The following is a 27,919-nucleotide window of genomic DNA, read 5'->3' on the forward strand; positions in this document are numbered from 1 at the left end:
TTCAATTGTGTTATTGTGTATGCAAGCAGGGTCAAAGTGGTTGTAGATAGCATTGTAACATAGCAATCTAACAATGTGTACAATGGTTTAAACCGGAAAGAACAAGTGTAACCAACGAAGCTTGATCTGGTTGATTATCAATATCGCACACACAAGCTCATGTAGACATGGCAAATGCCTTCATCAGAGAAGACCGATGAATTATGTTATCCGTTGTTGCTGAACTTTTGGACATCATCTATGGATCTGCACATGTCATAGTACATGATGACTTGAGGTACCATAAAGTATGTGCAACATGGATACCCAAAAAGCTTACTAATCACAAGCCAACATCCATAGAGGAATTTCAGCAGGTTTCATTCCCAAAGAAATCTCACTACAACATGTTATTCAACTACATTGAAATCTAGCAGAGAAGTGTTCATATGACCTTAGCTTCATCTAGACCAGTGGTAGTCAACCTGGTCCCTACCGCCCACTAGTGGGAGTTCCAGCTTTCATGGTGGGCGGTAGTGGAGCAACCAAACGGCGCTGCGATTACATACTATTGTCACCCAAAAACTAGCAGTCCGTCGTTTTATTACCCCGTAGACAAAGAACTCCATGGTTCGACGCTTCTTTCTATGACAGAAACTGCCGGACAATGGAGACACCAATTAACTCATATTTTCATCTCGATTCCCGGATTTTAGGGTAATAGGGTGACATTCTAGGAACCCCCCCTTGGACTGCCAAAACTAGCCGATGTCTCGCTACTTCACCCCAATCGCAAAGAAGTGATGCCATTGGCCAACACCCGCTACATAAAATTGTATAAAACGCACAATCACGGATGCTCATTAACTTAGTCTCGTCTCGACAAACTCTCGCTCAACCACGACACTTGTAACGTCCGGCAATCCTCAACTTAGAGGTACCCAGCATTTGTTACTCTGTCAACACATTCATCATTTCAACGTACGAGGAGCTACGATTACTACATCCCGATCCTGACTCCCAATGGCTGTTGTTGGATCCACATATCTTTCAACATTATGGTCTGACGAAAACCTTGCGGGATCGTGATAGCCAGCGCCTTGACTGACCATCCACGTCCAACGTACGCTGTGCTGTCCAGCGACCAGAACGCCTGACCTGCCTGACCAACGCCAGGAGACGATAAGGACATCTCGCATACCGGATCGGAAAAGTGCACAGCCTTCCAAAATTTGCGACCACGCAACAGACTTCAAGCGCATAAGTTTTGTTCACGTTACGTAAGTGAAGCTAAATCGTTACATAATCGAAACTAAAGTCAGTACGTAGTTAGATTTCTGAGAGCAAGCACGTGCTTACAGCTTCAAACAAAATATTGTGAAATATCGTGAGCCCATGTCTCAAAAGAAGAAATACGCACGCGGCTATTCGCCAGAGTTTCTGAAGATGGGTTTCATAGAATCTGTTGCAAATAAACAACATCCAATGTGTTTATTGTGCCATAAAACATTATCCAATGAGGCAATGAAGCCAAGTCGATTGCGAGAACATCTTTCTACAAAGCATCCAAATGACAAGGACAAGCCCATTGAATATTTTCAGGAAATATATAAAAAATTTCAAAATCGTTGCATCATTTAAGAAACAACATACAACGAACGAAGATGGATTAATTGCCACATCGCATTTCACAATTAATTGCAAAAAGTAGTAAAAGCTATAATATTGGAGAAACTGTAATAATACCCTCTATAAAAGAATTTATCTCAACAGTAATGCATCAGGATATACCTCAAATTTTAAAAACGTTGCCCCTAAGCGATAGCACAGTAAAGCGACAAATTGATGAAATGGCAGTTAATGTTGAAATCAAACTTAAGTATTCTCCAAAACTCTTCATTTTCCATGCAATTGGACGAATCTACCATTGCAGATAATGATGCTTTATTGATGGCATATGTACGCTATTTTGATGAAAACAATATATTACGAGAAGAAATGCTATTCACAATAAATCTCATCACAGATACAAAAGGATTATCTATATTTAATACTGTGAGAACATACTTTACAAAAAATAATATTCCTTTGAATAATATTGTTGCATGCGCTACTGATGGAGCACCATCAATGGTAGGTCGCTATCGTGGATTTGTTGCTTATTTGAAGCAGGAAGTGCCAAATGTTTTATGTATTCATTGTGTGGTGCACAGACAACATCTTGTAGGAAAACATCTAAGTACAAGTCTCCATTCATCATTAACTATAATAATTCGAGCCGTAAACAAGATCAAATCCAATGCAAAGAATGATAGAATGTTTCGGCAGCTTTGCCAGGACAATAATGAAGATTTTATTAAGTTACTTTTGTACACAGAAGTTCGGTGGCTGTCAAAGGGTACATCTTTGGCTAGATTTGTAGCATTATATGATAGTGTCATACAATTTTTTGAAAGTAATAATGAGACCAATCTGTGTCAACAGTTAAAAACAGTAAAGAATGATGCCTTTCACTTGGCAGATATTTTCAAGAGATTTAACGATGTCAATTTGCAGCTTCAAGGAGCTAATAAAACTCTTATAGGTTGCCAACGTATTGTGCTATTATTTATTGACAAACTTAAACTACTTCGTCATAATCTATTGAAGAGAGAATTTCATCAGTTTCCTCAATTATCATCTATAAAAGATGATGTAACTCCAGAGGATATTGACGATTCAGTAGCCACCTCAATGAATTAAATTGGACATGGAAAAACGATTTGAAGATATTTTGAAATTGAAGTTATATGACTGGATGAAAAATCCTTTTACCGCAAATATTGAAGAGGCTGATACAACTTGCCAAGAAGAACTGTTAGAAATTAGATATGATGAAGAAAGTAAACATAAATTCGACAGTGGTGGATATGAAAACCTATGGCAAAATAAAAAAATGCCGGTCTTATATCCAAATATGTGGAAAATGGTATTCAGTTTATTGATACCTTTCCCTACCTCATATCTTGTGGAATCAGGATTTAGTGCTGTTAATCATATTATGACCAAAGAAAGAAACCACCTGAATATTTCCGAAAGGGGAGACCTTCGTTTGTTCCTCACAAAAATTGAACCGGATATTCAATATTTAGTTTCCCAGCATCAGCCTCAGGGATCCCACTAATAATTCAATTAACTAATGTTATTTCTATGTATGTAAAGTATAAATAAAAAGATAGATTTAACTATAGTAAGTTGTTTTATAAAGATTTATTCTGCCAAACTTTGCAAAAATCCGACATAAAGTACTTGGTAAGCAATTATTATTATATGCTTTAACATGCTGTAACTCTGCTTTATAAATTTTATAAAGTAAAGTTGCTTCCCTACTTTATAAATCACCATTACTGTGGAACCGGTGGGTGGTTAGAAAATTTTACTACTAACAGAGATACAAAAGTGGGCGGTAGGTATAAAAAGGTTGACTACCCCTGATCTAGACTAACAACCAATTGCCGCACCATGCATGTTTGAACTACCCATAAGGCATTGCAAACATGTTCTATTGTATCAGCTTCTGTCCATTGCAGTTACTGCATAATATTTACTTTTTGACTTACCTTCGTATATGAGTGGCTGTGAAGGCTGTAATTGTTTGTTTTTATTCTTTAGAGTTGTGTTTAGGAGCAGTGTAAACTTGTTTGTGTACAGCTTTGTAAAACATGATACCTCCAGTCCTCACTCCTCAATAACCCCCAGATCAAGAAAGGCCATCAGGAAGAATCTGGTCCCACTACAAACACCATTTCCTCCATGCAAACATAAGATGAACAGATTTATCCCCTATTGTTTGTAAACATTACATACTGGAGAAAATTCTGCCTTTTTGTGGTTAAGTGATTTTAAAAAGAAATCATAGGAAACCAATACAAATCTGTCACTAGGTGAGAAACAAAGAAAACTTAGTGTTTAGGAAGAAAAGGCAGGAAAGAAAAAAGTTATTTGAATGAAAAAGTAAGGAAAGTCTAAAAGAACATTTTAAAGCTCAGGGCAAAACAAATACAATAACAAAATGATTTTGATCTTCTGTCTTCGACCTTGACATTTTTCTGCACTTAAATCATGTTGTTTCTTTATTTAGAAAGCTTTGCTAATGTTAAGATTGAATTAAAAGTGCAGAAGGCAGTTGGTTTAGAATTTGCCACTTAATAACTAAATGAAAGATAAATTGGCAAAAAAAAGGAAATTAGATAGATAGATAGATAGATAGATAGATAGATAGATAGATAGATAGATAGATAGATAGATAGATAGATAGATAGATAGATAGATAGATAGATAGATAGATAGATAGATAGATAGATAGATAGATAGATAGATAGATAGATAGATAGATACTTTATTAATCCCAGGGGGAAATTCACATTATATAAACTGTGAATGGTATTATCATTGCCAGTGACAGCAAGCCACCATCGAGAGGGAGCACTATACCCCAATATTGTGTATAGATTCCCAGAACAGGAGAATTGTGGGTCACCAGTATCATTCTAGAACACTGAAGGACAATAGCAAGCATGCCTGCCTCCTGTGCTGTTAAATACTGGTAGGCAGACTTATTTGATACTGTACAGTATATGTCTTCTTGATCTCGTTTATGATGGTCAGGTGTCCAGGGTATTTCTTCAGTCATTTATTAGAATGCTGGGATCAATGATTGTAGGGGCCTATATGTGCAGCTCTGAAAGGTCAAGTTTCCCTAGCACTTTCCTGGAAGAGATAACTGGGCTTGTCCTGGAAGCAAATCCATACAGGGACTTAAAGGGCCATCAGTTGAACTTAGAGTCAGCAAGAGTTGGAAGGAAGAAGAGAGGTGGGAAAAGACTAAAGGGTGGAAGGAAAAAGAAGGTGGAGATACATGAGATGCCTCAGGGTAGACCCTACCAGACAGATAACTCCAGTTCAGTTAGACCCTATCCACTACAGGTTTACTAATTTCCCAATCATTTAAAACCACGGTTTATTATATTTTTGTTATAATGCTATATATATACAGTACAGTATATATATATAGTGACAGACGGCCGGGATCCTTGCCCTTTTGAGGAGAGGCCCGGGGGGAGAGAATATGTCAACAGCAGTACCTCCCCTGGGACACAAGAGAGCAGCCACCCTGGCTTGCATCAGGGCCACAGGCTAGGAGCTTAAAAGCTCAACCCTGCTGGGGCTTGTGGCCTTCACAAGGGGGTGCCTGGACAGCTCCAGAGCTTTGGCATGCAGCACTTCCGCCACACCTGGAAGTGCTGCCGGAAGTTGATCAGGGAGCATCTGGAGCACTTCAGGTGCAGTATAAAAGAGGCCGCCTCACTCTATTTGGGGAGCCGGAGTCAGAAGGAAGAGGACGGAGATTGCGGGAGAGGAGTAGAAGCGGCAGAAGAAAAATAAGAGAAAAGGAAAGAAAAGGACTGAGTTTATTGGGGTTTGTGCACTATGTGTATTGTGCTGAAGAAGGAACAAAAAAAATGTGTGTGTGTTTTTGGACTTGTGAGTCTGTATTTCTGTCTGTGTTGGGCTGATCTTCCACAATATATACAGTATATACAGTATATATACTAGCCAACCCGCGGCGTACCATACGCCGCATAATCGGGCCGCTTTTTTAATGATTTTTAAGCACAGGGAGAAAATTAACATTTGAAAAATCGGAAATGCAATAAATCACCAAGAAAAGTAACATTTCATGTGCCCACCCCCAACTCGTCACCTGAGTCATTTTCCTCTTTGCACAGTCCATATGCACGTGTGAGTCACGTAGACTTTTCATTGTTGTTTGCGGTGTTGGCTGCTTTTCTATATATAATCCACCAAGTCATCCGACCATGGTAGTACCGAGGGGGGGCGTACAAAGGCCAGGGACATAATCAGTGCGAGCGTAGGAGCCGCTAGCCATGTTTTTGAAAGTTTGGCCCTGTGCCTTATTAATTGTCATCGCAAAGGCAAGTCTAACAGGAAATTGTCTTCGTCTTAAAGTAAAAGGCAAATTATCCGCGACAAACTGTTTAACACGCTGCATACCAACTCGCGGCGTAGTATACGCCGCATAATCACGCTGCTTTTTTAATGTTTTTTAAGCAGAGGGAAAAAAATGAACATTTGCAAAATCCGTAACGCTGCTTTCAGTAAGTACAATGCACACGCGTTTAATTTGTCAGCCACTTTTTGCCAGCCGTCTTTTCTGGTTTGGGCCGCTTTTGCAGTGTTACCGCTTGTGCATATTAAATCTTGAAATCCTTCGAGTAACTAATTAACTAACACCCACCCACCCAGCTTGTGTGAAAAAAATGCGCCCGTTCTTTCATCATTTTGTTGCAGACTATCAAAGACTTGCTGATCATGTTTTGTAGACTCAATATATATTGGCTTTTCACTCAGCGCGAGGGCGCGCATTCATCTTGGATTATTACATCCTGCTAGACTAATCTGCTACACAGCTGCATTTGAAAAACCGACTTATCCCGGATGAGTTTCACCGGCATTAATGATTAGGAATCTGGTTGGAACAAAACCCTGCAGCCACAGGGGTTCACCAGGACCGAGTTTGGCAAACACTGCTGAACAGAGACGAAACCGACTCAGGTGAGGAGTGGGGGCGGGCAAAGTAGTTGGAGCTATTGATTATTCAGTGTTGTTTGCCTGGGTGTCTGATCTGCGTTGACTGACATGGCTGTTTTCTGCGTATCCCATGGTTGTCTTCCGGCAGTGTGAATGCCTCGAGAGACAGGGCGTCCTTGTGTGGTGAGTTGTTGCAGTTTGTGACCACGTCGCCGACATTATCCCAATGTTGGCAAACAAAGCCAACAGCCATGTTGCGAAGTTTGAGAGCAACAGTTTCGTCAATGACATTTTTACATCCAGCTAGTCTGCTAGACTAATGTGCCACACGTCTGCATTTGAAAAAACGACTTATCCCGGATGAGTTTCACCGGCATAAATGATTAGGAATCTGGTTGGAACAAAACCCTGCATCCACAGGGGTTCACCAGGACCGAGTTTGGGAAACACTGCTGAACACAGACAAAACCGACTCAGGTGAGGAGTTGGGGTGGGCAAAGTGGTTGCAGCTATTGATTATTCAGTGTTGTTTGCCTGGGTGTCTGATCTGCTCAACAGGATCATAAATAAAAGGAAAACAATGTGAAGGCAATGTCACAGGTGATCCTGTGGTATAGCGGGTCCACAGCTCCCCTTCAAAAGCCCATTTTTAAATAAATAATCATCGCACTTACAGTGTAGCGAGGGGCGTGGAAGTGTGGCTGAAACGGTTTCCGGGTAGACTCGTGCTGTGGGCATTTCTCCCCTGTGCAGTGTGTGAGCGAGTGAGGAGAGAGAGAGAGAAAGCCGGTACGTTAGAGTGAGCGAGAGCAGGCTCGAAGGCAATGTGTTCCTGTGGTATAGCGGGTCCATAGCTCCCCTTCAAAAGGCCATTTTTAATCAGGCAACTGACAGTAGTGGAGTCAGTCACAGAGAAGGTCAGCTGCAGAGAGAGCGTCTCGACTGTTGCAGGGCCTGAAGCAGGTGAGACGCTAATGAAAAAGAGGCACAGGGCTTATTGGTTTTTAAAGACTGCTTCCTTCATTGTGTTTTAACTTCAGTTTTAAAGGATTGCGCGGCTCTCTCTTGTGCTGCCTGTGTGTGCCTCTGTCTCTCTGTGACACTGCCTCTGTGTGTGTGCGCGGCTCTCTCTCTCGCTCTGCTTGTGTGTGCCTCTGTCTCTCTCTGGCGTTGCCTCTGTGGGTGTGCGCGGCTCTCTCTCTCGCGCTGCCTGTGTGTGCCTCTGTCTCTCTGTGGCGCTGCCTCTGTGTGTGTGTGCACGGCTCTCTCTCTCGTGCTGCATATGTGTGCCTCTGTCTCTCTCTGGCGCTGCCTGTGTGTGCGCGGCTCTCTCTCGCGCTGCCTGTGTGTGCCTCTGTCTCTCTCTGGCGCTGCCTCTGTGTGAACCAAGGTTCCACTGAGGTTGACTAATGAATAGTCAACGTGGCTCAGAGCTGCAAGTGGACTGTGGCACAGACAGACAGAAATGACGGCATGTTTTCCGAGACGTCACGTCCGAGTTGGTGGGCGTGGCTCTGTGATTTTTTCATCATATCCAATGGTCTAAGAGTTGGTGGGCGTGGCTCCTTCCTGCGTGCGCCATTGGCATCTTACTTGTCGGCGGTTTAGTGAATCCACGCCCCTTCCGGCGTGCTTTCCATGGGTGGCTACTTGTCTCCTGGCTTAGTGAATTATATATATAGATATATATATATATATATATATATATATATTCATTGCATTTGTAGTCTGAGTCCCGACCTGAATTGTGTGGGTGGAATGCAATGAATGTAATTACTCCAGACCTACAGGCTGTCAAATAAACAAACCACACGTCGTGGCACAGCGTAAAGGGGTTTTGTCTCTGACGCTGACGTCTGAGGTTCGATCCCCGAGAGGGGAGCAGTAGAGTGTTGTATGCCTGATGAGCCCAAATGAGGGCGAAACACGTGTCATGTACTCTTTGCATTATTTGACAGTAAACTATGCAACATATATCTCTCTATTATAAAAAAAAATCCTGTACAAAAATAATATGGCTACGATACGTGATCTTCACATTAAGATCACGGAAGACACTTAAAAGACCTGTGAGACTAGAGAGATTGGCCAAAGAACATTTCGCGGGGACCTTAAACATGAGACTTTGTGCCAAGGAATTGACCCAGGACCGTCTCGCGATGACGTAGAACATAAGATTCTTGCAAGACATGTCCTACTTACAACCAAATAACAGCACGGGGATTAACACACTCAGATGTGGTTTGGCTTTGAGCACACACAGATCCAGAGCTCTCAGCGCATATAAAGCGTATAAGGACAATACGTTATAAATGAAACGTAGATGACAAAGCAAAGAAGAAAGCAGCGCAGAGAAAAGACACTCATAAGCATTGGAGAGACAAAAAAGAAAAACAATAATCTAGGTGCAAATTCAGAAAATAAGGAACGTAATTTTCAGCCCGGAACAAGTGGAATTGAAAAAAAGCACGTCCAATTGGGACGTTTGCACTATACACATGCAGAGCAGGTTAGAGATTATGAAAGCAGTGGAATTCGAAAGGCTCAAAATAAAATAGTTGCCACGATACACATGTGGAGAAAGTTAAAGAATATGAAACTATAAAAAAAAAGAAAGTAAAGATCGCAGCAGCGCAAACAAACTGAAATTATTACTCGAAAAAGGGAAAGTAATCACCACAGACCAGGTGTCATTAAAAAAAAGCAGGATAAAGCGAGGTCAGAAATAAAAGACAGAGTAGAAACAAGGGGGCCAAACACATGCAGAGCAGGTAAGAGATAATGAAAAGTGGAATTCAAAAGACTCAAAAAAAACATAGGCGCGAAACACATGCAGAGCAAGATACAGAATATGAAAGCAGAAAAAAACGACAGTGTCAAAAAAAGAAAGTAAACATTGCATTAGCGCAAAGAAAGAGAAATTATTACTCGGAGAAATAACAAAAAGGCGAATAGAGATCGAATATATGGACACAGGTGATATGTCAGAAGTATATAAATATTGTAAGGCTTTGAAGTTTAAGTCAGAGAATTTCAAAAACGGAGTTTACCTCACATGCATTTACTGTATTAGTTACTTTGCAAAAAAAATGATTAACTGCTGATGATGTAGATTGTTTTGTCTGTACTGAAATTCCAAACAGAGAAACCTATCCTGAATTATGGTACAGTCATTAAACACATGTCTCACTAACCTCATTAAAAAGATTCAGCATGTTGGGACTCATAAGATTCCAAATATTGTTTTTACAGAAGTTCTGAAATAAAAGTGAAACTAATGAAATAGCAACAAGTCAAAGAAAAAAAATATCTTAAAAGTGTGTATCCGGAAAAACAAACATGGGGGTTGGCGAGCAAAGCCCCCTAGTATATATATATATATATATATATATATATATATATATATATATATATATATATATATATATATATATATATATATATATATATACACTTTTGGTCTCCTTGGCTACACAGATCTTTTTAATGTTAGACAGAGGTGTTAACATTTTGCGATTACTTTGCAGTTTACTTCTTCTTTTTCTTCCACTGTGACTTCTTACTTACACAGTTCAGTTTTATGTTTTTTCGAGGCATGGTACGCTCCCTGCACTTTAAATGGGCATAAAGTGCAATTATTACTATACAAAATCCATCAATCCATTTCCTAAAAATCACTTATTCTAAATTTAAGGTAACAGGGTGAGACATATTTCAAAAGACAAAACTGCAAAACAGAAACCAACCCTAAATAAGTCCATCAAATTTAGTATATAAAATAAAAAACATTATTTAGGCTGTAAGAATATACTAACTCAGCACTTGCTGAACACTGTAGAATATGTGCTCCTACTGTACAAATCGTCAATACCATCATTTAGAAATGTTAAAATAGCATAAACAAAATGTTAATATTAAATCATTATTTTACAATATGCACTTTCACAGTTATTTTCTAGAGAACCTCAAAATCAAAAATGACTTTTTGTTACAGAGCACTCAGTGACAACATACTGTGTATTTGATTTTTATTAATTATGGAAACCTCACATACCTCATGGATACCAAAGTGTGCATAGGAATCAAAGTAATAATCCCTGGATGTCATTTCTTCCGGGTTAAGAAGCTTTGCCATCTTTCCTCGCCCTGGACAACTAGGCAGTGCTGGAGTATGTGGAACATGTTGGATGGATTGCACTGGTCTTGGAAGGACCACAGGCTGGACAGACTGGGATGGGACACTGTTAATCTGCTGAAAAGAAGAAAGAAGCATTTTTAGTCATGTGTTCATACACATATTTCTATTTCTGAATTTTGAACAACAGATTCCCAAAAATGCACCAAGTTTGACATAGAATTCAGGTCACAAAACAAGAGCTACAGTATAGTGGTACAACATGTATTACAATAGCATTTCATTGCCCAGGCTCTATTAATTTCTGTGAAGTGGTTGGCATGAGTTTTCATTCCTCGATGGATGCTGAAGTTATATGTTCACCATTTCCCTGCCCCTGCAAATTGAACTGATTAGGTTTTAAAAATTAAATTAGGAAAGACTGGAAAATATAAGTGGAAAGACTGGAAAATATATAATATTGTTACACGTGTGGACCACCGGGGCACATACAGCTAACCCGGCACAAACAGGCAGACACATGTTCCAGTCCAGCACACATATTTTGTTTGTAGCTGGGGAGCACTTTTCTCTGCTCCCCACAACACAGTCCTTCCTTCAGCTGCCAATTCTCAGTCCTTCCGCCTCCACTCCTCCCTCACAAGCTTTGTTCTTCTTCCTACCGACTCTGGCTATCCGAATGGAGTGAGGCGGCTCCTTTTATGTTGGCCCTGGGAGTGTTCCAGGTGGCTCATTAATTGGACCTGGAATCACTCCAAGATGTGGTGAGAGCCCAATGAAGGGTTCTGCATCTCCCCCGGGTGGCCCCCTTTGAACCAAACAGGTCTGTGCCAAACTCTAATTCCCAGCATACCCTGCGGGAATCCATGTTGCCATAGCCACCCAGGAGAGCTTCCCTCTAGTGTCCCAGGGAAGGTATTTTCTTGTTGATGCTGTCTCCCCTGGTCCTTCCATGCAGTCGGCATCCCGGCCAGGTAATGGCCGTGGCCTCCGTCTAATTCATTATTAATTAAATACATAAGTTAGGTGCAGTAAAAAACTTTGTTGTAACAATTTAGGATGTATGTTTGGAAATGTTTGTGTTGTGTTACACCAGGGTTTTTCCCTGTTTTGTATTTATTCATTTTTTGCGGTATTGTTAATTTTGAATTGCTATTTTTGTGATTTTTACATAATTTCTTTTATGTTTGTTTACAATTTAATGGTTATGTAGTGTGTCTTCACATGTGTGTCATTCTGTGTTTTCTATGGGTGGAACCTAGAGAGGCGGGGCCACCCCAACATCATGGCTGTTGGGGCCTCCCTCAGGCTATTCATTGAGTCACAGAGAGGATCTCAGCAGTGGATCATAGAGTTATTGTGAGTATTGCATTTTTTTGGTTCTTTTTTGTTCTTTTTATTGTTTAATGGATTACATATTGGGATTCATTCAATTTTGAATTGCTGTTTTAGGCACCTGCTTTTTATCTTTTCCTGGTTTTATTTTTTTTTTCTTGATTATTTAATATATTCTTCATTTATAAAGATTCCTGATTGTCCTTTTGTTTCACAAAAAATATGTCTACAGTCACCCTCATCCTTGCAGGGAATTTTTGCTATTTTTTGGGCTATTGTTGGTTTGAGAAGATTTAAAGGCAGGTTACCATTTTAGGCTTGAGCAGGTAGAAGCCTGAAAGTATCAGTTGGGGACTAGCTGACTTATAGTGAGACTCTACTAGAAAAGCCAGTGAAGGCTCCGGCATGCTTTTTGGTTCTTTTTGGGGTCTCTTGCCTCTTCTCACCATATTTCAGTATCCTGAATATAACAGTGTAGAGATGCAACTCAAATATTTATTGCCCACACAATTCAGAAGGCATAACCATTTTGTAAGTTTGTATCTAATATCCAATGCACAAAACAAAGTATGGATTGTGGAATGCTGTTTAAATTATTTATAATTTATAAGTAATAAAAAGTAATTTATTTTGTATATTAAATATAAGGTGAATACGCTACACTTCAGCAAAACTTAAACTATAAAGTGGTGGTACACAGTATTTTGGTGTAACTTTTTATGTTGCATTAAATAGCTTTAGTAAAGATTGAAAATTGGAGTGCTAATATTTTTGAAACTAAATTATCCATTCTCTATTTATTTTTGTGCAGTTTCCATTCATAACCTTGGAATATTGCATGCATTATCAAATATAAGTAAAGCAAAATCTTTTAATAAAACAAAAAAATGCCATTTCAAAACATAAAATATAATTTTTTCAGTCTAGAAGCTGATTTGTCTGTTGTTTTAAGTCTCTTTTGTAGTCTCATACAGTAAATATGGTACTAAGTTTAAATAATCTTTCCTAATTCTATGAAATGTGGGGTACACCAAAACATCCTAGTAGTCCTACTACCTGCTTTATTACTTTTCTTGTGGGCAGTTGTAAGTCTACTAGAGCATTTTGTAAAGATGTAAACCTGGGCGACAGGCTGAATGAGTGTTTAGCACTGCTGCTCTATGAAGCTCTTATCCTGGATTCAAATCCTTGGCCCAGTTTCTATTGGCAAACAGTTGGCACTTCCTCTCCAGTGTGTGTGGATTGCTTTATTAAAGTTATTGTTACATTTGCTTTTATATGTTTTGTTTTGTGAATGTTAAACAACAACCATCTCAAAAACATTGTTAAATTTAGCAGTACAACTATTGGTCTCAGCAGTTCTGTATCACTGAGTGGTATAAAAAACGGGTTAAAAGCAGGTTAGTAAGTAGGTCATCCCTGTTCTGTCAGACAGTAGCCAAACAATGCATCCAGATTTTCAAATATTTACATCAGACTGTGACTCAGAAACAGATTTAATCATTTTTTTATTCTCAGTGATGTACAGATTTTGAATTGTAGTGGCTGTAGGAAACCTGATGAAGTTATTACAGTGCAAAATTCAATATTCTGCTCAGCAGGAATCCTAGGTGTATCCTGATTATAACAATGGCTATCATTATTGTCTCTTGTAATATTTTCTTTTGTTTGTTTCTAAATCCCTTTTTCAAACAAATTTCCCTTTGGTATAATAAACTCTACCTAAATCCTAAAACCAGGTACTTTCATTTTCCATTGATATCTGTAATAGGCTAACTGGCTATTTCTAAATGGCTCAGTGTGAGGGTGGCCGTGTGTGTGAGTAGGCTCTGTGGTGAACTTGTGCCCTAATGATGGTTGTTCTTGTCTTGTAAGTAATGTTGCTGAGGCAGGGACTGGCTCCCTTCAACCCTGAAGCGGATTAATCAGGACTGATAAAGTTTTATGTGGCTTGACATTAATTTGTATGTGCATAAGTAGACACCTGAATATTGTTCTTACATGCAAGGCCAGATTAAGATCCTCACAGGCCCCTGGGTGACTTATCTCCTTAACAGAGAGTTGATCATATTTTCAAAATGCAGTGCGCAGACACCGGGTCTTTCAAAGCAGTGCAGCATTTCTCACTCTGAAGTCTTGAACTGTTATGGGGACTCCATCACAACAGGCAACAAGGTCTGGGAAACCACACTTCATGAAACCAATAGGATCAGACTAATCGAACACTATTTTATCTTTATTACTTACCTTACTTTTCTAAATATAATATTTATTTTTCAGTAGGGTAGGTAATTAAAATATTGTATCCTTATAGACACTTTATTGAAAATAATTCTTGTCTAGTTCACCATCACGATCACGATCATCACGATCACGAGGGCTATCATGATGAAAAGGCAGTCACAATTTGATTGTTACAACACATCATCTACTGTTTGTATCTACCAAAGAAGAAGATATTTTTATTACCTTTTAATTTCTAGTGTATTTGAATTTTGCATAGGTAGAACTGTTATTATTTATTGTAATAGTATTATATTCATCCATTGTCCAACCCGCTATATCCTAACTACAGGGTCACAGGGGTCTGCTGGAGCCAATCCCAGCCAACACAGAGCGCAAGGCAGGAAACAAACCCCAGGCAGGGTGCCAGCCCACCGCAGGGCGCACACACATACCCACACACCAAGCACACAATTTAGGATCACCAATGCACCTAACCTGCATGTCTTTGGACTGTGGGAGGAAACCGGAGCACCCGGAGGAAACCCACGCAGACACGGGGAGAACATGTAAACCATGCAGGGAGGACCTGGGAAGCGAACCCAGTGCTCCTTACTGCGAGGCAGCAGCGCTACCACTGCGCCACCGTGCCGCCCTTTTACAGTGTTTTAAATTATTTATAATTTTATTTTTAAAATATTTAGAATGCAGCATCCTTATTTGGAACATTTTGTCATTTACAACTAGCCTACATGATACTTTAATAACCTTTCAATTCTTAACTATTATTTTGTATTGAATTACACTATTACAGTAAGTATTTGCCCCAACTACATATTTAGTGGACTTGTTAAACCATTTAAATTAATGCCATGTGTCATAAACATTTGCAGTGACCTTGCAAAAATTAGACAATACGGGTTTTTGTTGTCAAAAATGTATTACCATTAGCATCTAGCAAATATGTTTTAACCAATTTAGCCATAATGCTCCTTGTAATGTTTAAATTATTTAGTGACCTGAACATTTTGTGTTGTTACTAGTATATTAGTCTTCACTTGACGGCAATTTAAACAGCATTTAATGTATTCTATTAGCTATTTACTTACCTTTATATTTTTCTCCCTTCACAAAATCCTTGAATGTTTTTCCCTAATAATGTACTAACAGAATAGTGAGAGTGATGAGGACTTGTGTTAGCTTGTATTAGAACATTAGAACAATCTAGACGAGAATAGGGAATTCAACCCAACAAAGCTTGCCAGTCCTATCCACTTATTTATTCCAAAAAAACATCAAGTTTTGAAAGTCCCTAGTCTTACTGAATACCACACTATTTGATAGCTTATTCCAAGTGTCTATCGTTCTTTGTGTAAAGAAAAACTTCCTAATGTTTGTGCAAAATTTTACCCTTAACAAGTTTCCAACCATGTCCACATGTTCTTGATGAACTCATTTTAAAATAACAGTCTCAATCCACTGTACTAATTCCCTTCATAATTTTAAACACTTCAATCATGTCACCTCTTGATCTTCTTTTGCTTAAACTGAAGAGGCTCAGCTCTTTTAATCTTTCTTCATAATTCATCCCCTGTAGCCCTGGAATGAGGCTAGTCGTTCTTCTCTGGATCTTTTCTAGTGCTGATATGTCCTTTATATAGCCTGGAGACCACAACTTCACACAGTACTCCAGATCAGGGGGGTATTTTTCATACGTGGATTACTTGTTTAGCCGGATGTAACTGTTGATGATTTGGCATGATCCTGGATCTGTGGGTATTTTTGAAACTCTTGCTGGATGTGTTGTCATAGCAGCACATCCAAATCCTCAAACATGCTTGGAGAAGGTTTGTTCAATGTAAACAAGGATTAGCTCACACACTTAATCAGTGTCCGTGCATGGAATTCATTCAGTCATGGTTTCACCGTTCATGAATGAGCAACCAATTGATATCGGTGCACAAATTCTAAGAAGAGAATTTCATATAGAGAGGGTTTTGCGCGATACTGCTCCCGGAGGAAATTCTTTTCGAAAGATACCACTTTGGCCGAGGGGGAATATTGTACCTCAAAATTTATTACCACCTTATATTCGACATCAAACTAGGCGAAATCGGCTCTCACAACCACACAGAAAGTATGCATTGCTTTGCGGTTTTTTGCAAGCAACACTTTTTTATATACTGTAGGCGATGCGGAAAATCTATTCTAAAAGTGTAGTTTGCCAGGCAATTCGTAAAGTCTGTTTGGCTCTGAAGTATTTCCTTCGGGTTTTCATAGTGTTTCCTGGACACCTGCGTGTGCAGACAATAAAAGAGGCGCTTCATGCCATTGCAGGTAGGTAATACACAGGCAAAAACACCCACAGTTCCATGAAGAATGTCACAATCAGCCTAATCACATGCTGATCATGTTTTCTAGACTCAATATATATGGGCTTTTCAATCAGCGCGGGCGTGCGCAAACATCTCGGATGATTAGATCCAGCTAAACTAATCTACTACACCGCTGCGTTTGAAAAACCGACTTATCCCAGATGAGTTTCACCAGCATTAACTTATCCAAGATGAGGCATCTGATCTCGGATGATTTAAGCGACGTACGGAAAATACCCCCCAGGTCTGGATTTAAAACACAATAGAAGTCTCTGGCCATTATATTTTTGTGAGTGTTCAAGGAATTGATGCAGATTTGTTTTGGATAAAGTCTCTATCATCCACATTGAGTGCATCAATATTTATCAAAATCACTTTACAATTAAATAAATTACTCATAACCATCACATATCACCCTTCAAGATCTGATATTACAGCTGATACCACAAATGAAATTGTTCTGTGAATTAAGATTCCCACATCTCTAGTTTTCTTTGTATAGCTGCAGTGGAATATTTGACCAGTCCTTGTTGATTAAGTGAGTCTCCTGTAAAAATACTATCTTGGCATTTAGACCTGTTAGATGAGAGAATACTTTCTTCCTCTTTAGTTCATGATTGAGACCTTTGACATTCCAGCTCACAAAGTTTGGTCATAGAGACATTGCTTCTGAACTTTTGTTGTCATTTTATAACCTGAAATTAAGGTTGTACATTATTACATATTATAGCTTTTAAACAGACTTTCTTTAGCCATGTTGTAGGCTGCCTGCAAAAGATGGCTTCAAGAGTAAATATAATAATAATAATAATGTTTTGTTTATGTATCACCTTTCATACACTCAAAGACACTTTACAATTCAATAAACACATTAACGACAACAGAAATTACATACAAGAAAATGAATAATACTCATTGAAGAGATGTCTTTATTTAAGAGATCCTTTATTGCTCCCGGAGGAAATTCTTTTCGAAAGATACCGCTTTGGCTGAGGGGGAATATTGTACCTCAAAATTTATTACCACCTTATATTCGAAATCAAATTAGGCGAAATTGGGCTCTCACAACCACACAGAAAGTATGCATTGCTTTGAGGTTTTTTGCAAGCGACACTTTTTTATATACTGTAGGCGATGCGGAAAATCTATCTAAAAGTGCAGTTTGCCAGGCAATTCATAAAGTCTGTTTGGCTCTGAAGTATTTCCTTCGGGTTTTCATAGTGTTTCCTGGACACCTGCGTGTGCAGACAATAAAAGAGGCGTTTCATGCCATTGCAGGTAGGTAATACACAGGCAAAAACACCCACAGTTCCATGAAGAATCTCACAATCAGCCTAACATTCTCATTACCTAGGATTTCCAAAAGTGATTGAGGCACATGGGACTGATCACAGTGGAGTTTGATCAAACATTATTTGGAAAATGTACCTCTCCTCCTGATGAATAATCAGACACAGTGTCTTCATCAAATATTTGACCTTCGTCAATATCTCGTTGGTCAGACACAAGTTCTAGGGATATGACATTCCCTGCAACTGACCCAACAAAAAAAAGAGGGCTATATGGAACATACCTATGGCACACATGGAGGACAAATATATGCAATGACCATCCTTTACCTGAAATGAAGTGACCACTGCATCTTGCCACTGGTTCTGGGGAGGAGCTTCCCCCTGGAATGCCCTCAGAAACAGGGCGATGGGCATTTTGCTGGATAGCCAACTCTTCTGCAGGGGTTAGGTCTGGACCGTGTGGACCTCCACCTGTTTTTTGTTTGTCTGCCTTATTATTAGCTTTAAAATTAATGTTTTTTATATTATATATGATTATTTATGTCAACAGTTCTTTAAATAGTTATATACCAATATTTACCAGTTTGAAGTATATTCTTGTACTTCACTTTAACCTGTTCCCATGTTCTCCTTGTGCTCACGTTTGATCTGGAATTATGACATATTAAATAATAATTAATCTGACACATAGGAAATGAAACGCTGCATTTAGTAAGTACAATGCACACTACTTAGTGTTTAATTTTTCGGCCACTTTTTGCCAGCCGTCTTTTCTGTTTTGGGCTGCTTTTGCAGTGTTACCCCTTGTGCATATTAAATCTTGAAATTCTTCATGTCCTTCGAATAAAAGGTCCTGCTCCACTTCTGTGAAAAAATGCGCCCGTTCTTTTGTCATTTTGTTACAGCCTATCAAAGACTTGCTGATCATGTTTTCTAGACTCAATATATATGGGCTTTTCAATCAACGCGGGCATGTGCAAACATCTCGGATGATTAGATCCAGCTAAACTAATCTACTACACTGCTGCGTTTGAAAAACTGAGTTATCCCGGATGAGTTTCACCAGCATTAACTCATCCAAGATGAGGCATCTAATCTCGGATGATTTAAGCGACGTATGGAAAATACCCCTGAGGCCTCACCAGTGCATTACAAAGCTTGAGCATATCCATCTTGGACTTGTACTCCACACATCGTGCTATATAACCTAAGATTCTGTTAGCCTTCTTAATGGCTTCTGAACACTGTCGGGAAGTTGATACTGCGTAGAGTCCACTATGACTCCTAAATCCTTCTCATAAGGTGTACTCTTGATTTTCTGACTGCCCATTGTGTAATCAAACCTAACATTTTTATTTCCTATGTGTAATACTTTACATTTACTGACATTAAATTTCATCTGCCACAAATCTGCCCAAAGCCTGTATGCTGATCAAGTCTCTCTGTAATGATTTAACAGATTCCAAATTATCTGTTAATCCACCTATCTTGGTATCATCAGCAAACTTAACCAGCTTGTTACTTATATTCCTATCTAAATCATTTATATATATTAAAAACAGCAGCGACCCTAGAACTGACTCCTGTGGAACACCATCCGCCAATTCTGATGAGGTTCCTCGCACCATTGCCCTCTGCTTCCTGTGTATGAGCCAATTCTACACCCATCTAAAAACATCATCCTGAACTCCCATTTCTTTTAACTTGATGCCCAAACTCTCATGTGGCACCTTATTCTATGGAATAATATAATAATCCAATTTGACAGTTATTTTTGGGCTTTAATTGAAAACTGGAATTTTTGCACATGTTACTACATTGCTTAGTGTGCTAGTATACTAGTAATACCACTGCCTTACATAAACCGACTTGCATGGCATTCTTGAGTATAGTTAGGAGATAAAAAATGATACATTTTTACGGTCCAAGCAGTGAAAACACCTTAATTGTGGGTTTTGGATTGTAGAAAGGTATATAGAAAGAATAAAATGCTGCTCTGTCCTCACATTCTCCCATTCATAAACTTTAGTTAGAATTTAGGTTTGCCTGGTTTATACATTGGCGTAGTGCTGAGGCCTCACTGTAAAGAGTCTAGAGTTCACATCCTCGGTCCTCCCTTCATGGAGTTTGTATGTTCTCCCTGTGTCTGCTTGTCTTTAATCCAGGTTCTCCAGTTTCCTCCCACAGTACAAAGACACTCAATTTAGGCGAATTGAGGGTACTAAATTGGCCAATATTTATAGTTTGTTAGTATTAATTCTGTGGAGGGGTTATAAAGTGAGTTTAAAAGAATTCACACTAAGTGTATGTAAACTTGTGACTTCTTGTGACAACTGTATGTTGTGGGGTTCCCTTTCCGTTTGATAGACTGTTACCTCTGCAGATTGTTATTATTGTAGTTTGACAAGACAAAGTTGCATCAAGGAAGTTCTGCCACCCATCAAACAACTTTTATATGCATGACTGTCTAGTCTTATTTTACAGTAGTAAAATTCCTAACCACACATACTGTAGCTGCCATCTTCTGGGAATGCCTATGCAATGCCTTTCTTTTTTAGTCTTGTGTACAGACCTGTCTATGATAAAGCTTAGGTACGACATTCAAAGACACTGGCTACAGTCCACTCCATACACTTAGGTGATGATTGTCCCTGTGTAGAGCCTGATTGAACACTATTTGGCCAACTATATGGTTCACAGGTCTTGGTATCACCAACAGTGGAGGTTTAGGGAGTATTAATAAGTTCCTTGTGTCACCCCAGTCAATAACAACAAATCAGTCTTTTGCTCTGTTTATGAGATCATTTCCTACCAAAGTGTGACCTGCAGTGTCAGTCTTCAAGCAGATTCAAAGTTTTTATTTATTTGTCACAGACTGATTTTCAAGAAAAATGTTAAGATTTTTTTTTACAAAAGCTGAATCAGACTATTTAGATTTGTACTTGATCTCATAAAATTATTTCATTCTCAGAAATATTTCTAAAATCATAAGCCCAAACTTTATTAATATATCTTATCTTTTACAGCTTGTTTTAGTTTTTCCACATTTGTTTTATTCTGAAGATTTATAAAATGTTAATTTTTTTGGACATTATAGGGTATATAGTCAAGAAAAATTCATTGTCTCTCCAGTTATACATTTTCCAATTTACACATTAGATGTAACTGTTTTAATAATTTAACTGCCTGCAGCTACAGCATTCAATCAAATATGGAACGGCTCCTTTTGATACTTTGTGTGCTCCAGTACTGTGAAACACTTTTTTATATTTGACCTGAGGAGAAATTCCTAACGGATACTGTTTCATCAACCTTATAATTGGCAGACAGCTGCATTTCTTTCAGCTTTTTTTTTTTAACCTCTATTACTGAACTCCTTTCTGGGCTGTTGCTACTTTTAGGCCTCAATAATGTAAGCTTGTGCTTCTGTTCTCCTTTTATTGCTAATATTTAACCTTTGGTGCAATGGCTCAGAGAGTCCTAATAATTTCTAAAATTGCACTAAATGTGTAAAGCACAAGTGAACTTTGGCTGAGGAGATCATTTGTAACCAAAGGACAATACTGCAGAGGAAAAGATGAGGATGGTAAAGGGATGGAAGGAAATGTACGTGGAGAGGGCTTTTGCTAAATTTAAACAGCTGAGGGATTAAATGATAATAGATTGGCCGATTAAAGCCTGTGTTTGTATCAGCTGATTGTGTCATTCTTCATTATACACATTATTCATTCATTCATGGCTCAAATAACTTGTCTACGTTTATCAGATATTTGAGAAATGCAATTATTGTCATAGCCCTGACTGAAATGCATAATTACCTAAATCCAAGAACAGTTAGGTTATGTTAGCCTCCCCACCATACTACTTTGCTTTGCACTGTGGCTGGCTGTCAGAACTCACCTTGGATAATATTGCTAATGACAATGTTTCTCCTCCACTTCTACCCTTACACTTAACTGCCCTTTGAGTTAGCAGAAGTTATTATTCACATCATCATGCAGTGAAAAGGATTAAAGCATAAAAGTCTGTGTGATTCTTTCAGTACCAGTATGAGAAGTCAAGAAACAAGTGAGGTGATGAGACAACTTACAAGTAGGCACTGAGATGACTGAGACTCGCATACTGAAATGCTGACATCATCCTTGCATGTTGAAGTAGAAGAAATGCTGACTTTTGTATGTTACGCCTTTGTGAGATTTAATTAAAATGCGCAGTGTGTGCTAAGGAGCTGTAAGGGAGTTTATAAAACTTTTTCTCTTTAGAAGTGTTTTTTATTTCTTTTTTTTTCACCTGTACAGGAGCAAAGGTAGCTGACCATTTGTAAAATGTACTTGCGTTCAAACCTGTAGTGCTTGCAAGGTCCAGTGCAGGACACAGAAAGCGGTTGCAGAAGCTGGCAAGTCAGTGAATCAATAGCAAGTGTTGTAGCAATGAACAGTTAACAGTAACTGCAATTCCTTAGTGAAAAGACATTAAGATAAATAAAGAATAATTGGATAGAGCAGTACTGAAAAGCATCAGTGTTAGCAGAGGGTGAGGACATAAGTGTTCATTCATAAGGAAGAGCATTTCTTCTAAGAAAAGCATAGTCGTCAGGCTTGAAAGTAAAGAACTTAAATTGAGAGGCTACCCAGGAGGTAAGCAATCATTCTAGTGAGGACAGCAAAAGACGGCAAACAGTGGTGTAGTGGCTGATAATATGCAGTAACTGAGTTTTCTTAGCAAGACCTATTTAGGGTGTAAATCAGGGAAAATTAGTGCTAGTAAGAGGGTGGCAGCATAAGTGCTCAACAAAGTGAAGGAGCATAAACAGTGTAGGCAGAAGCACAGTGTTTGAAAGTTAGGAAATAAAAGTGGCACAGAGTTAGGGAAACAGATAGTTAGCAAGCAGGGGAAAATTAAACTTTAGTAATTTCAATGAAAGACACACAGCAGGCGGTCAAGAGTGGAAAGGAGCAGAGAAATACTGGAGCTTAAGAGGCCAACAGGTGTTAAATAACTGCAGTAGTTCTTTAATCTGATATTAATTTCTTAATTTTAACAATTTAAGTTAAATAATTTAATAAAAAGGGGTTAGGCACTTAACAAATCCAAATTCAAATTTTAGAAATGAGGCCAGTACAATGCAAGTCCTGTGTGATGTTACTGTTTTTGGAAGGTGGTGTGAACAAATGAGGCCTTCTTAAAGGCAGCATGTGCAGGAGATGCCAGGTGATCCAGCACCTTGAGCTCAGGGTCTCTGAACTGGAGGAGGAGGAGTCTGACCTGTGTTGAAGTAGAGAATTGGTGGACATGGCCTAGGTGTTTATGGAGATGGTGTGTGCACCCCTAAAGTGATGCAGGAGGAGACTCCAGCCAGACAGGTAAAGTTAGGTGGGCCACAGAGAGAGGTAGGTGAAAGGTACAGTTTATTAAACCCAGAACTATAAGTGTCAAATTGCTTTTGGACCTTGACTCTGAAAACAATCCTGACAAAATAACTCAAATTCACCCAATTTAGGGTCAGTCTTCCAGAGCTTATCTTCGTACCATCAGGTGTAAAGCAGAAAAACAGTCCATGCAAGGGCTACATACTGGATTCAGTGCCTAGTCAGTGTCAGTAGGGAATTTGCTAATTATCTCCATGCCTACATGTTTTTTTCTATTGATTTTCAGTCACAGACTTTATTTCAGTAATTTTATTAAGTCTGTGGCTATGTCTAGCAGCCTTGTAGAGTGACATCCCCAGTTACTCATGCTTACTGGTTTGTGACTTTTGGCAAAAATCAAACAGGCCCTCCTCTAAGACTTAAGACAATGTCAGTTAAGATATGGGGAAGGTTTGTGTGTGTGTGAGTGCTGACAACCTGTTAGTGCTCTCCTGGAAATACAATGCATACATTCTGGTTCCAAAAAAAGAAGAAACGTGGGTGTTTTGTATTGTGAAAACAGAAAGAGACTCTCCCGTCTGATGTCTAATGTTTATCATACCACAACAGAATTGAAAGATTAAAATAAAAGGACAGAGATTATGACTGAATTCAGTATATCTAGAAAGCGTTCATACAGACAGCAGCATGTTATTGAATGTTAGAAGGTAGCAAGCTCATGAAACTTTGGAAATGTGCCAAAAACCTTACACAGAACTGTGTAATTTATCATCCTCTGCGGTATCTAGTTGTGTATTATAACAACCTTAAGTCAGCAAGATCCAGCTACTGCAGTCATTCATTTTGACATCTCTTCTGATCTGAAGTTGTGTAATGTGCCGCCTGCCTTTCTTAGGTGAACTAGCAGCTCTCAATTGGCCTCAATATTAGTGATTGCGGGAATGTGTGCTGCAACATAACAAAAACAAAGCTTTGTCTCGGGTTAGTTTCAGCCATATTCCTGATGCTGCTGGGATACGCTCAAGGCTCTGTGCCCCGCAAACTGCATTTAAAAGTATCTGATAGCAAATTGATTGGCGGATAGTTTTAAATAATTTACTGGAATTGGTTGTAATGCAATGCTAATAAAGGTATGAGCTGGGAAAATATTTTTAAATTTTACCTTATGCACTTGTAGAAAATACTTAGTGCTTTACATTTAGAAAGGCTTTTAGTGCTGCTGTTGATTTTGTGAAAACCAGACTCTGCATTGTGACCAGTATGTTAATATTAAAAGAGTAGCATGATATGAGCAGCCACATATGACTAAAGCCTCCGAATATTTAACAGTTAAGAGGGAGCTGGGTGCAATAAGAAGTACAGATGGCTCAGACTGATCTGCTCTTTTGTATGAGTAAGTGATCAGTCTCATTAGATCCCTTCTGTTATGTGCCATGCCTGTCTACAACTGGGTTAAAACATCACTTGTACTCCTGCTAACAAAAGCAGCATTTTGTTTGTCTGCCAGATCTGCAACAAGGCTTGGGGAAAACAAAGCTGGCACCATTTAACAAAAGGAAATACATTTGGATAGGGATGTTGGATTTCTATGACATGTGGGTTTGCTTTGAGACAGACAGATTTGTTTGTACAATTTAATGTCTAAAGTGTAAATATTGATTAAATCTGCTCCAGCACAGACCCCCTAGCAAACAATGTGGCCGCTTGAGTATTAAGAAGATAAAGATGTCAAACATACCTTTACTAGTGCAATTTTTTTCCCAAACGTCTCAGCAATAACAGTAAACAAAATTAGTGGATGGTTTGAGCTGGTTCCTAAATTCTGCCAATAAATATGATAAAGAAACTGCATCACTTGTTTACTCATATTTACAGTCTCTGTTTTACATAATTGTTCTTCTGCAGTGCGTCCATTTCTGTCAGGATGTTAAAAGTGCTGCATGATGACAATGTGCTGTGTGTGGTGTGATAGAAGGCATTGACAGAGTGATAAATGTACTTTTACCAGCTGTATTACCCAGACTCACCCGAGAAATTTTGTAAGACAATGGGCCTCAGTTAAAGTGCCATTGATTAATTGGTTGTATTAGATGTGAATTTCCCCTTGGGATTAATAAAGTATCTATCTATCTATCTATCTATCTATCTATCTATCTATCTATCTATCTATCTATCTATCTATCTAGATCTACTTTGTAACTAACTGAGTGTTTTTCTGTGTACAATATTTATAATTTTTTTTTACCAGCGGCTAAAATAATTAGCTCACTGGAGCCACTTACATTTGAACATGCTATACATGCAATTGCCCTTGAGTAAAACATTTGTGCCATAGATCAATTCCTCCTTTTCCTACTGACTGACTTTGGCTTTTGATGATGGTCATTGCAAAACACAATTTTACTGGATCCTTTTTGAAATAGGTACTTAGTAGGAATAATGGGAATTTTGGGTATAAATATAATTTATCCCAGGCACATCCTATAACATGGTAGCTTCAACCAGATTTGGATGTAACTGTTTGGAGGCTTTACATCAAAACCAATTCACGAAGTGGAAAAGGCCAAGTGCATGGGAACAACAGTTAACCTTAGAAAAAGTAAAGAACTAAAAATTACACACAATAAGTACTGAAATAAACTCCAAATAAATACACAAAATTGAAAATGATGGAAAGTAAAGTAAGAATAGCAAACTGCAAATGGAACCATGCAATGTGCACTCACGATAGCCATCCAACTGAACTAAAGTTGGCTTCAGATGTGGGTTTTTACTTTATTCACTCAAAAATCTGTTTTCGAGTTTAGCACTAGTTGTAGGTTCATCTGACTCTGGTTTGCAGTAGTCTATTATTATTATGAATTTGTTTTTTTTTTTAATTTTATTAACATGTGTTTACCCCAAAAACCATAGACAGACAAAAAAGTTCTAACACTGAATTGCATTTTATTTACTAATTACAAACCAAAATAACATTTACAGGATGCACATTTGCATGATCCATGCAATGCAATGAACATTATAAGCAATGAACAAGTGAAAATAAATAATATCTTGAACTTTGTTAAGTGTTCATCCCATCTCTGTTTTGACTGTGGGGGATGCGTTAACTTAGAATCGTTAGCATTTAAACTGACCAAGAGACGCTTTCGCTCCTAACTTGCCTTGGACACGAGGATGCCATTTCTTCCTTTACTTCTCTGTCACTTCCTTTTGGCTTGTGTTGAAGCAACACCAACACTCACAGCCTCAGCACATGGCACCTGCACTCGGGTTTTACAATACTCAATAACCACGTGTTCTTTGAGCTTTGCTGAACATTCCTCATTTCAATTCACAGCTCACTGTTCATACCACATGTCATCCCATATTTTTTTTTCCATCCTGGACATTTCCCCTTCTTCACTTGTCCTTCCACTCTATTGGTCAGTGCTGCTATTTATGTACCCCACCCATTGCTTCTGCTGGCAGTTTTCATTTGCATAATCTGGATGGCGCTGTTTCCCTCTGTGATTCCTTCTCAGCTCTGAGCAAATAAAAAAGGGTGCGGTGCGTTAGTATAGCCTACTTGATACAGTATTACTATAGACAAATATTGACAAATAAAGAAACACAGATCAGCTGATTTTCTGTTTTCTATAATGCAGGGGTGCCCAACTCCAATCCTGTAGGGCCACATTGGCTACTGGTTTTCATTCCAGCCATTTTCTTAATTAGTGACCAGTTTTTGCTATTAATTAACTTCATTTAATTGATTTTCTGTTTAAGACTCAGGCCCATTAAACAAGGAGTGGCTTCAGGGTTTTGTTCCAACACAACTGTTTCATGGGAAGTCATTTGCTGCTAATGAAGCACTTATTGCACAAGTGACATTTTTCTGCTTCATTTTAGTTGTATGGCTTTTTAAGATTTTGAACCCTTAATTGTTTGTTTTTTCTTAAACAGGTGCATTCACTGTTTTTAATTGCTCTTTATTAGCAATATGATGCAAATGACAAAGGAACCAGCAGTTCTCCATGTAGTCTGTGGATATTCACTGTGCACTGTTTGGTTTAATAAAATACTCAGAAGAAAACTGAAAAGAAAAAACTAAGGAATAGAAAATTATTTGTCCACTTTAGGCATCAAATCATTTGGATGATATCATTAGAAAGGAAAACAAATCTACAATTTAAGTATGTCCTGACATTGCAGAGTTAAAACACTAACAAATCATGACATTAAATAAGATCTGTTATTGTCAAGGATTGTTTAGGGGTTGTTTTTACCATTTAATATTGATATATCAAAATGTCCTTTTTTAGTGGATACCCAGTGTCATAGATGTACAATCCTGACAAATTTCAACTTTTTAACTAAACGAGAAATAATGTTTCTTTTTTTTTATAACATTTCATTAATTTATGAAAAGCAAGTAACATTCCATACAAACAAGTCAAACTTGACAAAACAGAGTTCAAATCAAATCACCCCTCAATAGAAAGAGAGCTAGGCCAACAGACAGAGTAAAACTTTAAGAGTAGGAAAAAAAATAAAAAAGTGAAGAAAATCCTTTTCCCCAATTTAAATGCTTATTCTAAAATGTTATTGATTAGATCCAGCCAGGTTTTAAAAAAGTTT

General features: G+C 38.4%; 1 protein-coding gene across 5 annotated transcripts in view; it reads right to left on the bottom strand.

Annotated features, from left to right (window-relative positions):
* Window positions 1–27,919, bottom strand: part of LOC114658102 (protein arginine N-methyltransferase 8) — a 209,091-nt gene that overhangs the window by 130,509 nt on the left and 50,663 nt on the right. For 3 of the 5 annotated variants that reach the window (XM_028810135.2, XM_051923007.1, XM_028810153.2), the window contains exon 2: window positions 10,625–10,822. In XM_028810135.2, coding sequence (XP_028665968.1) covers window positions 10,625–10,822 — 198 coding nt within the window. The remainder of the gene's footprint in view (window positions 1–10,624; window positions 10,823–27,919) is intronic. The other 2 variants (XM_028810146.2, XM_051923010.1) reach the window with 1 other exon arrangement.

The sequence above is a fragment of the Erpetoichthys calabaricus genome, chromosome 1, assembly GCF_900747795.2.
Source record: "Erpetoichthys calabaricus chromosome 1, fErpCal1.3, whole genome shotgun sequence".
Lineage (NCBI taxonomy): Eukaryota > Metazoa > Chordata > Cladistia > Polypteriformes > Polypteridae > Erpetoichthys > Erpetoichthys calabaricus.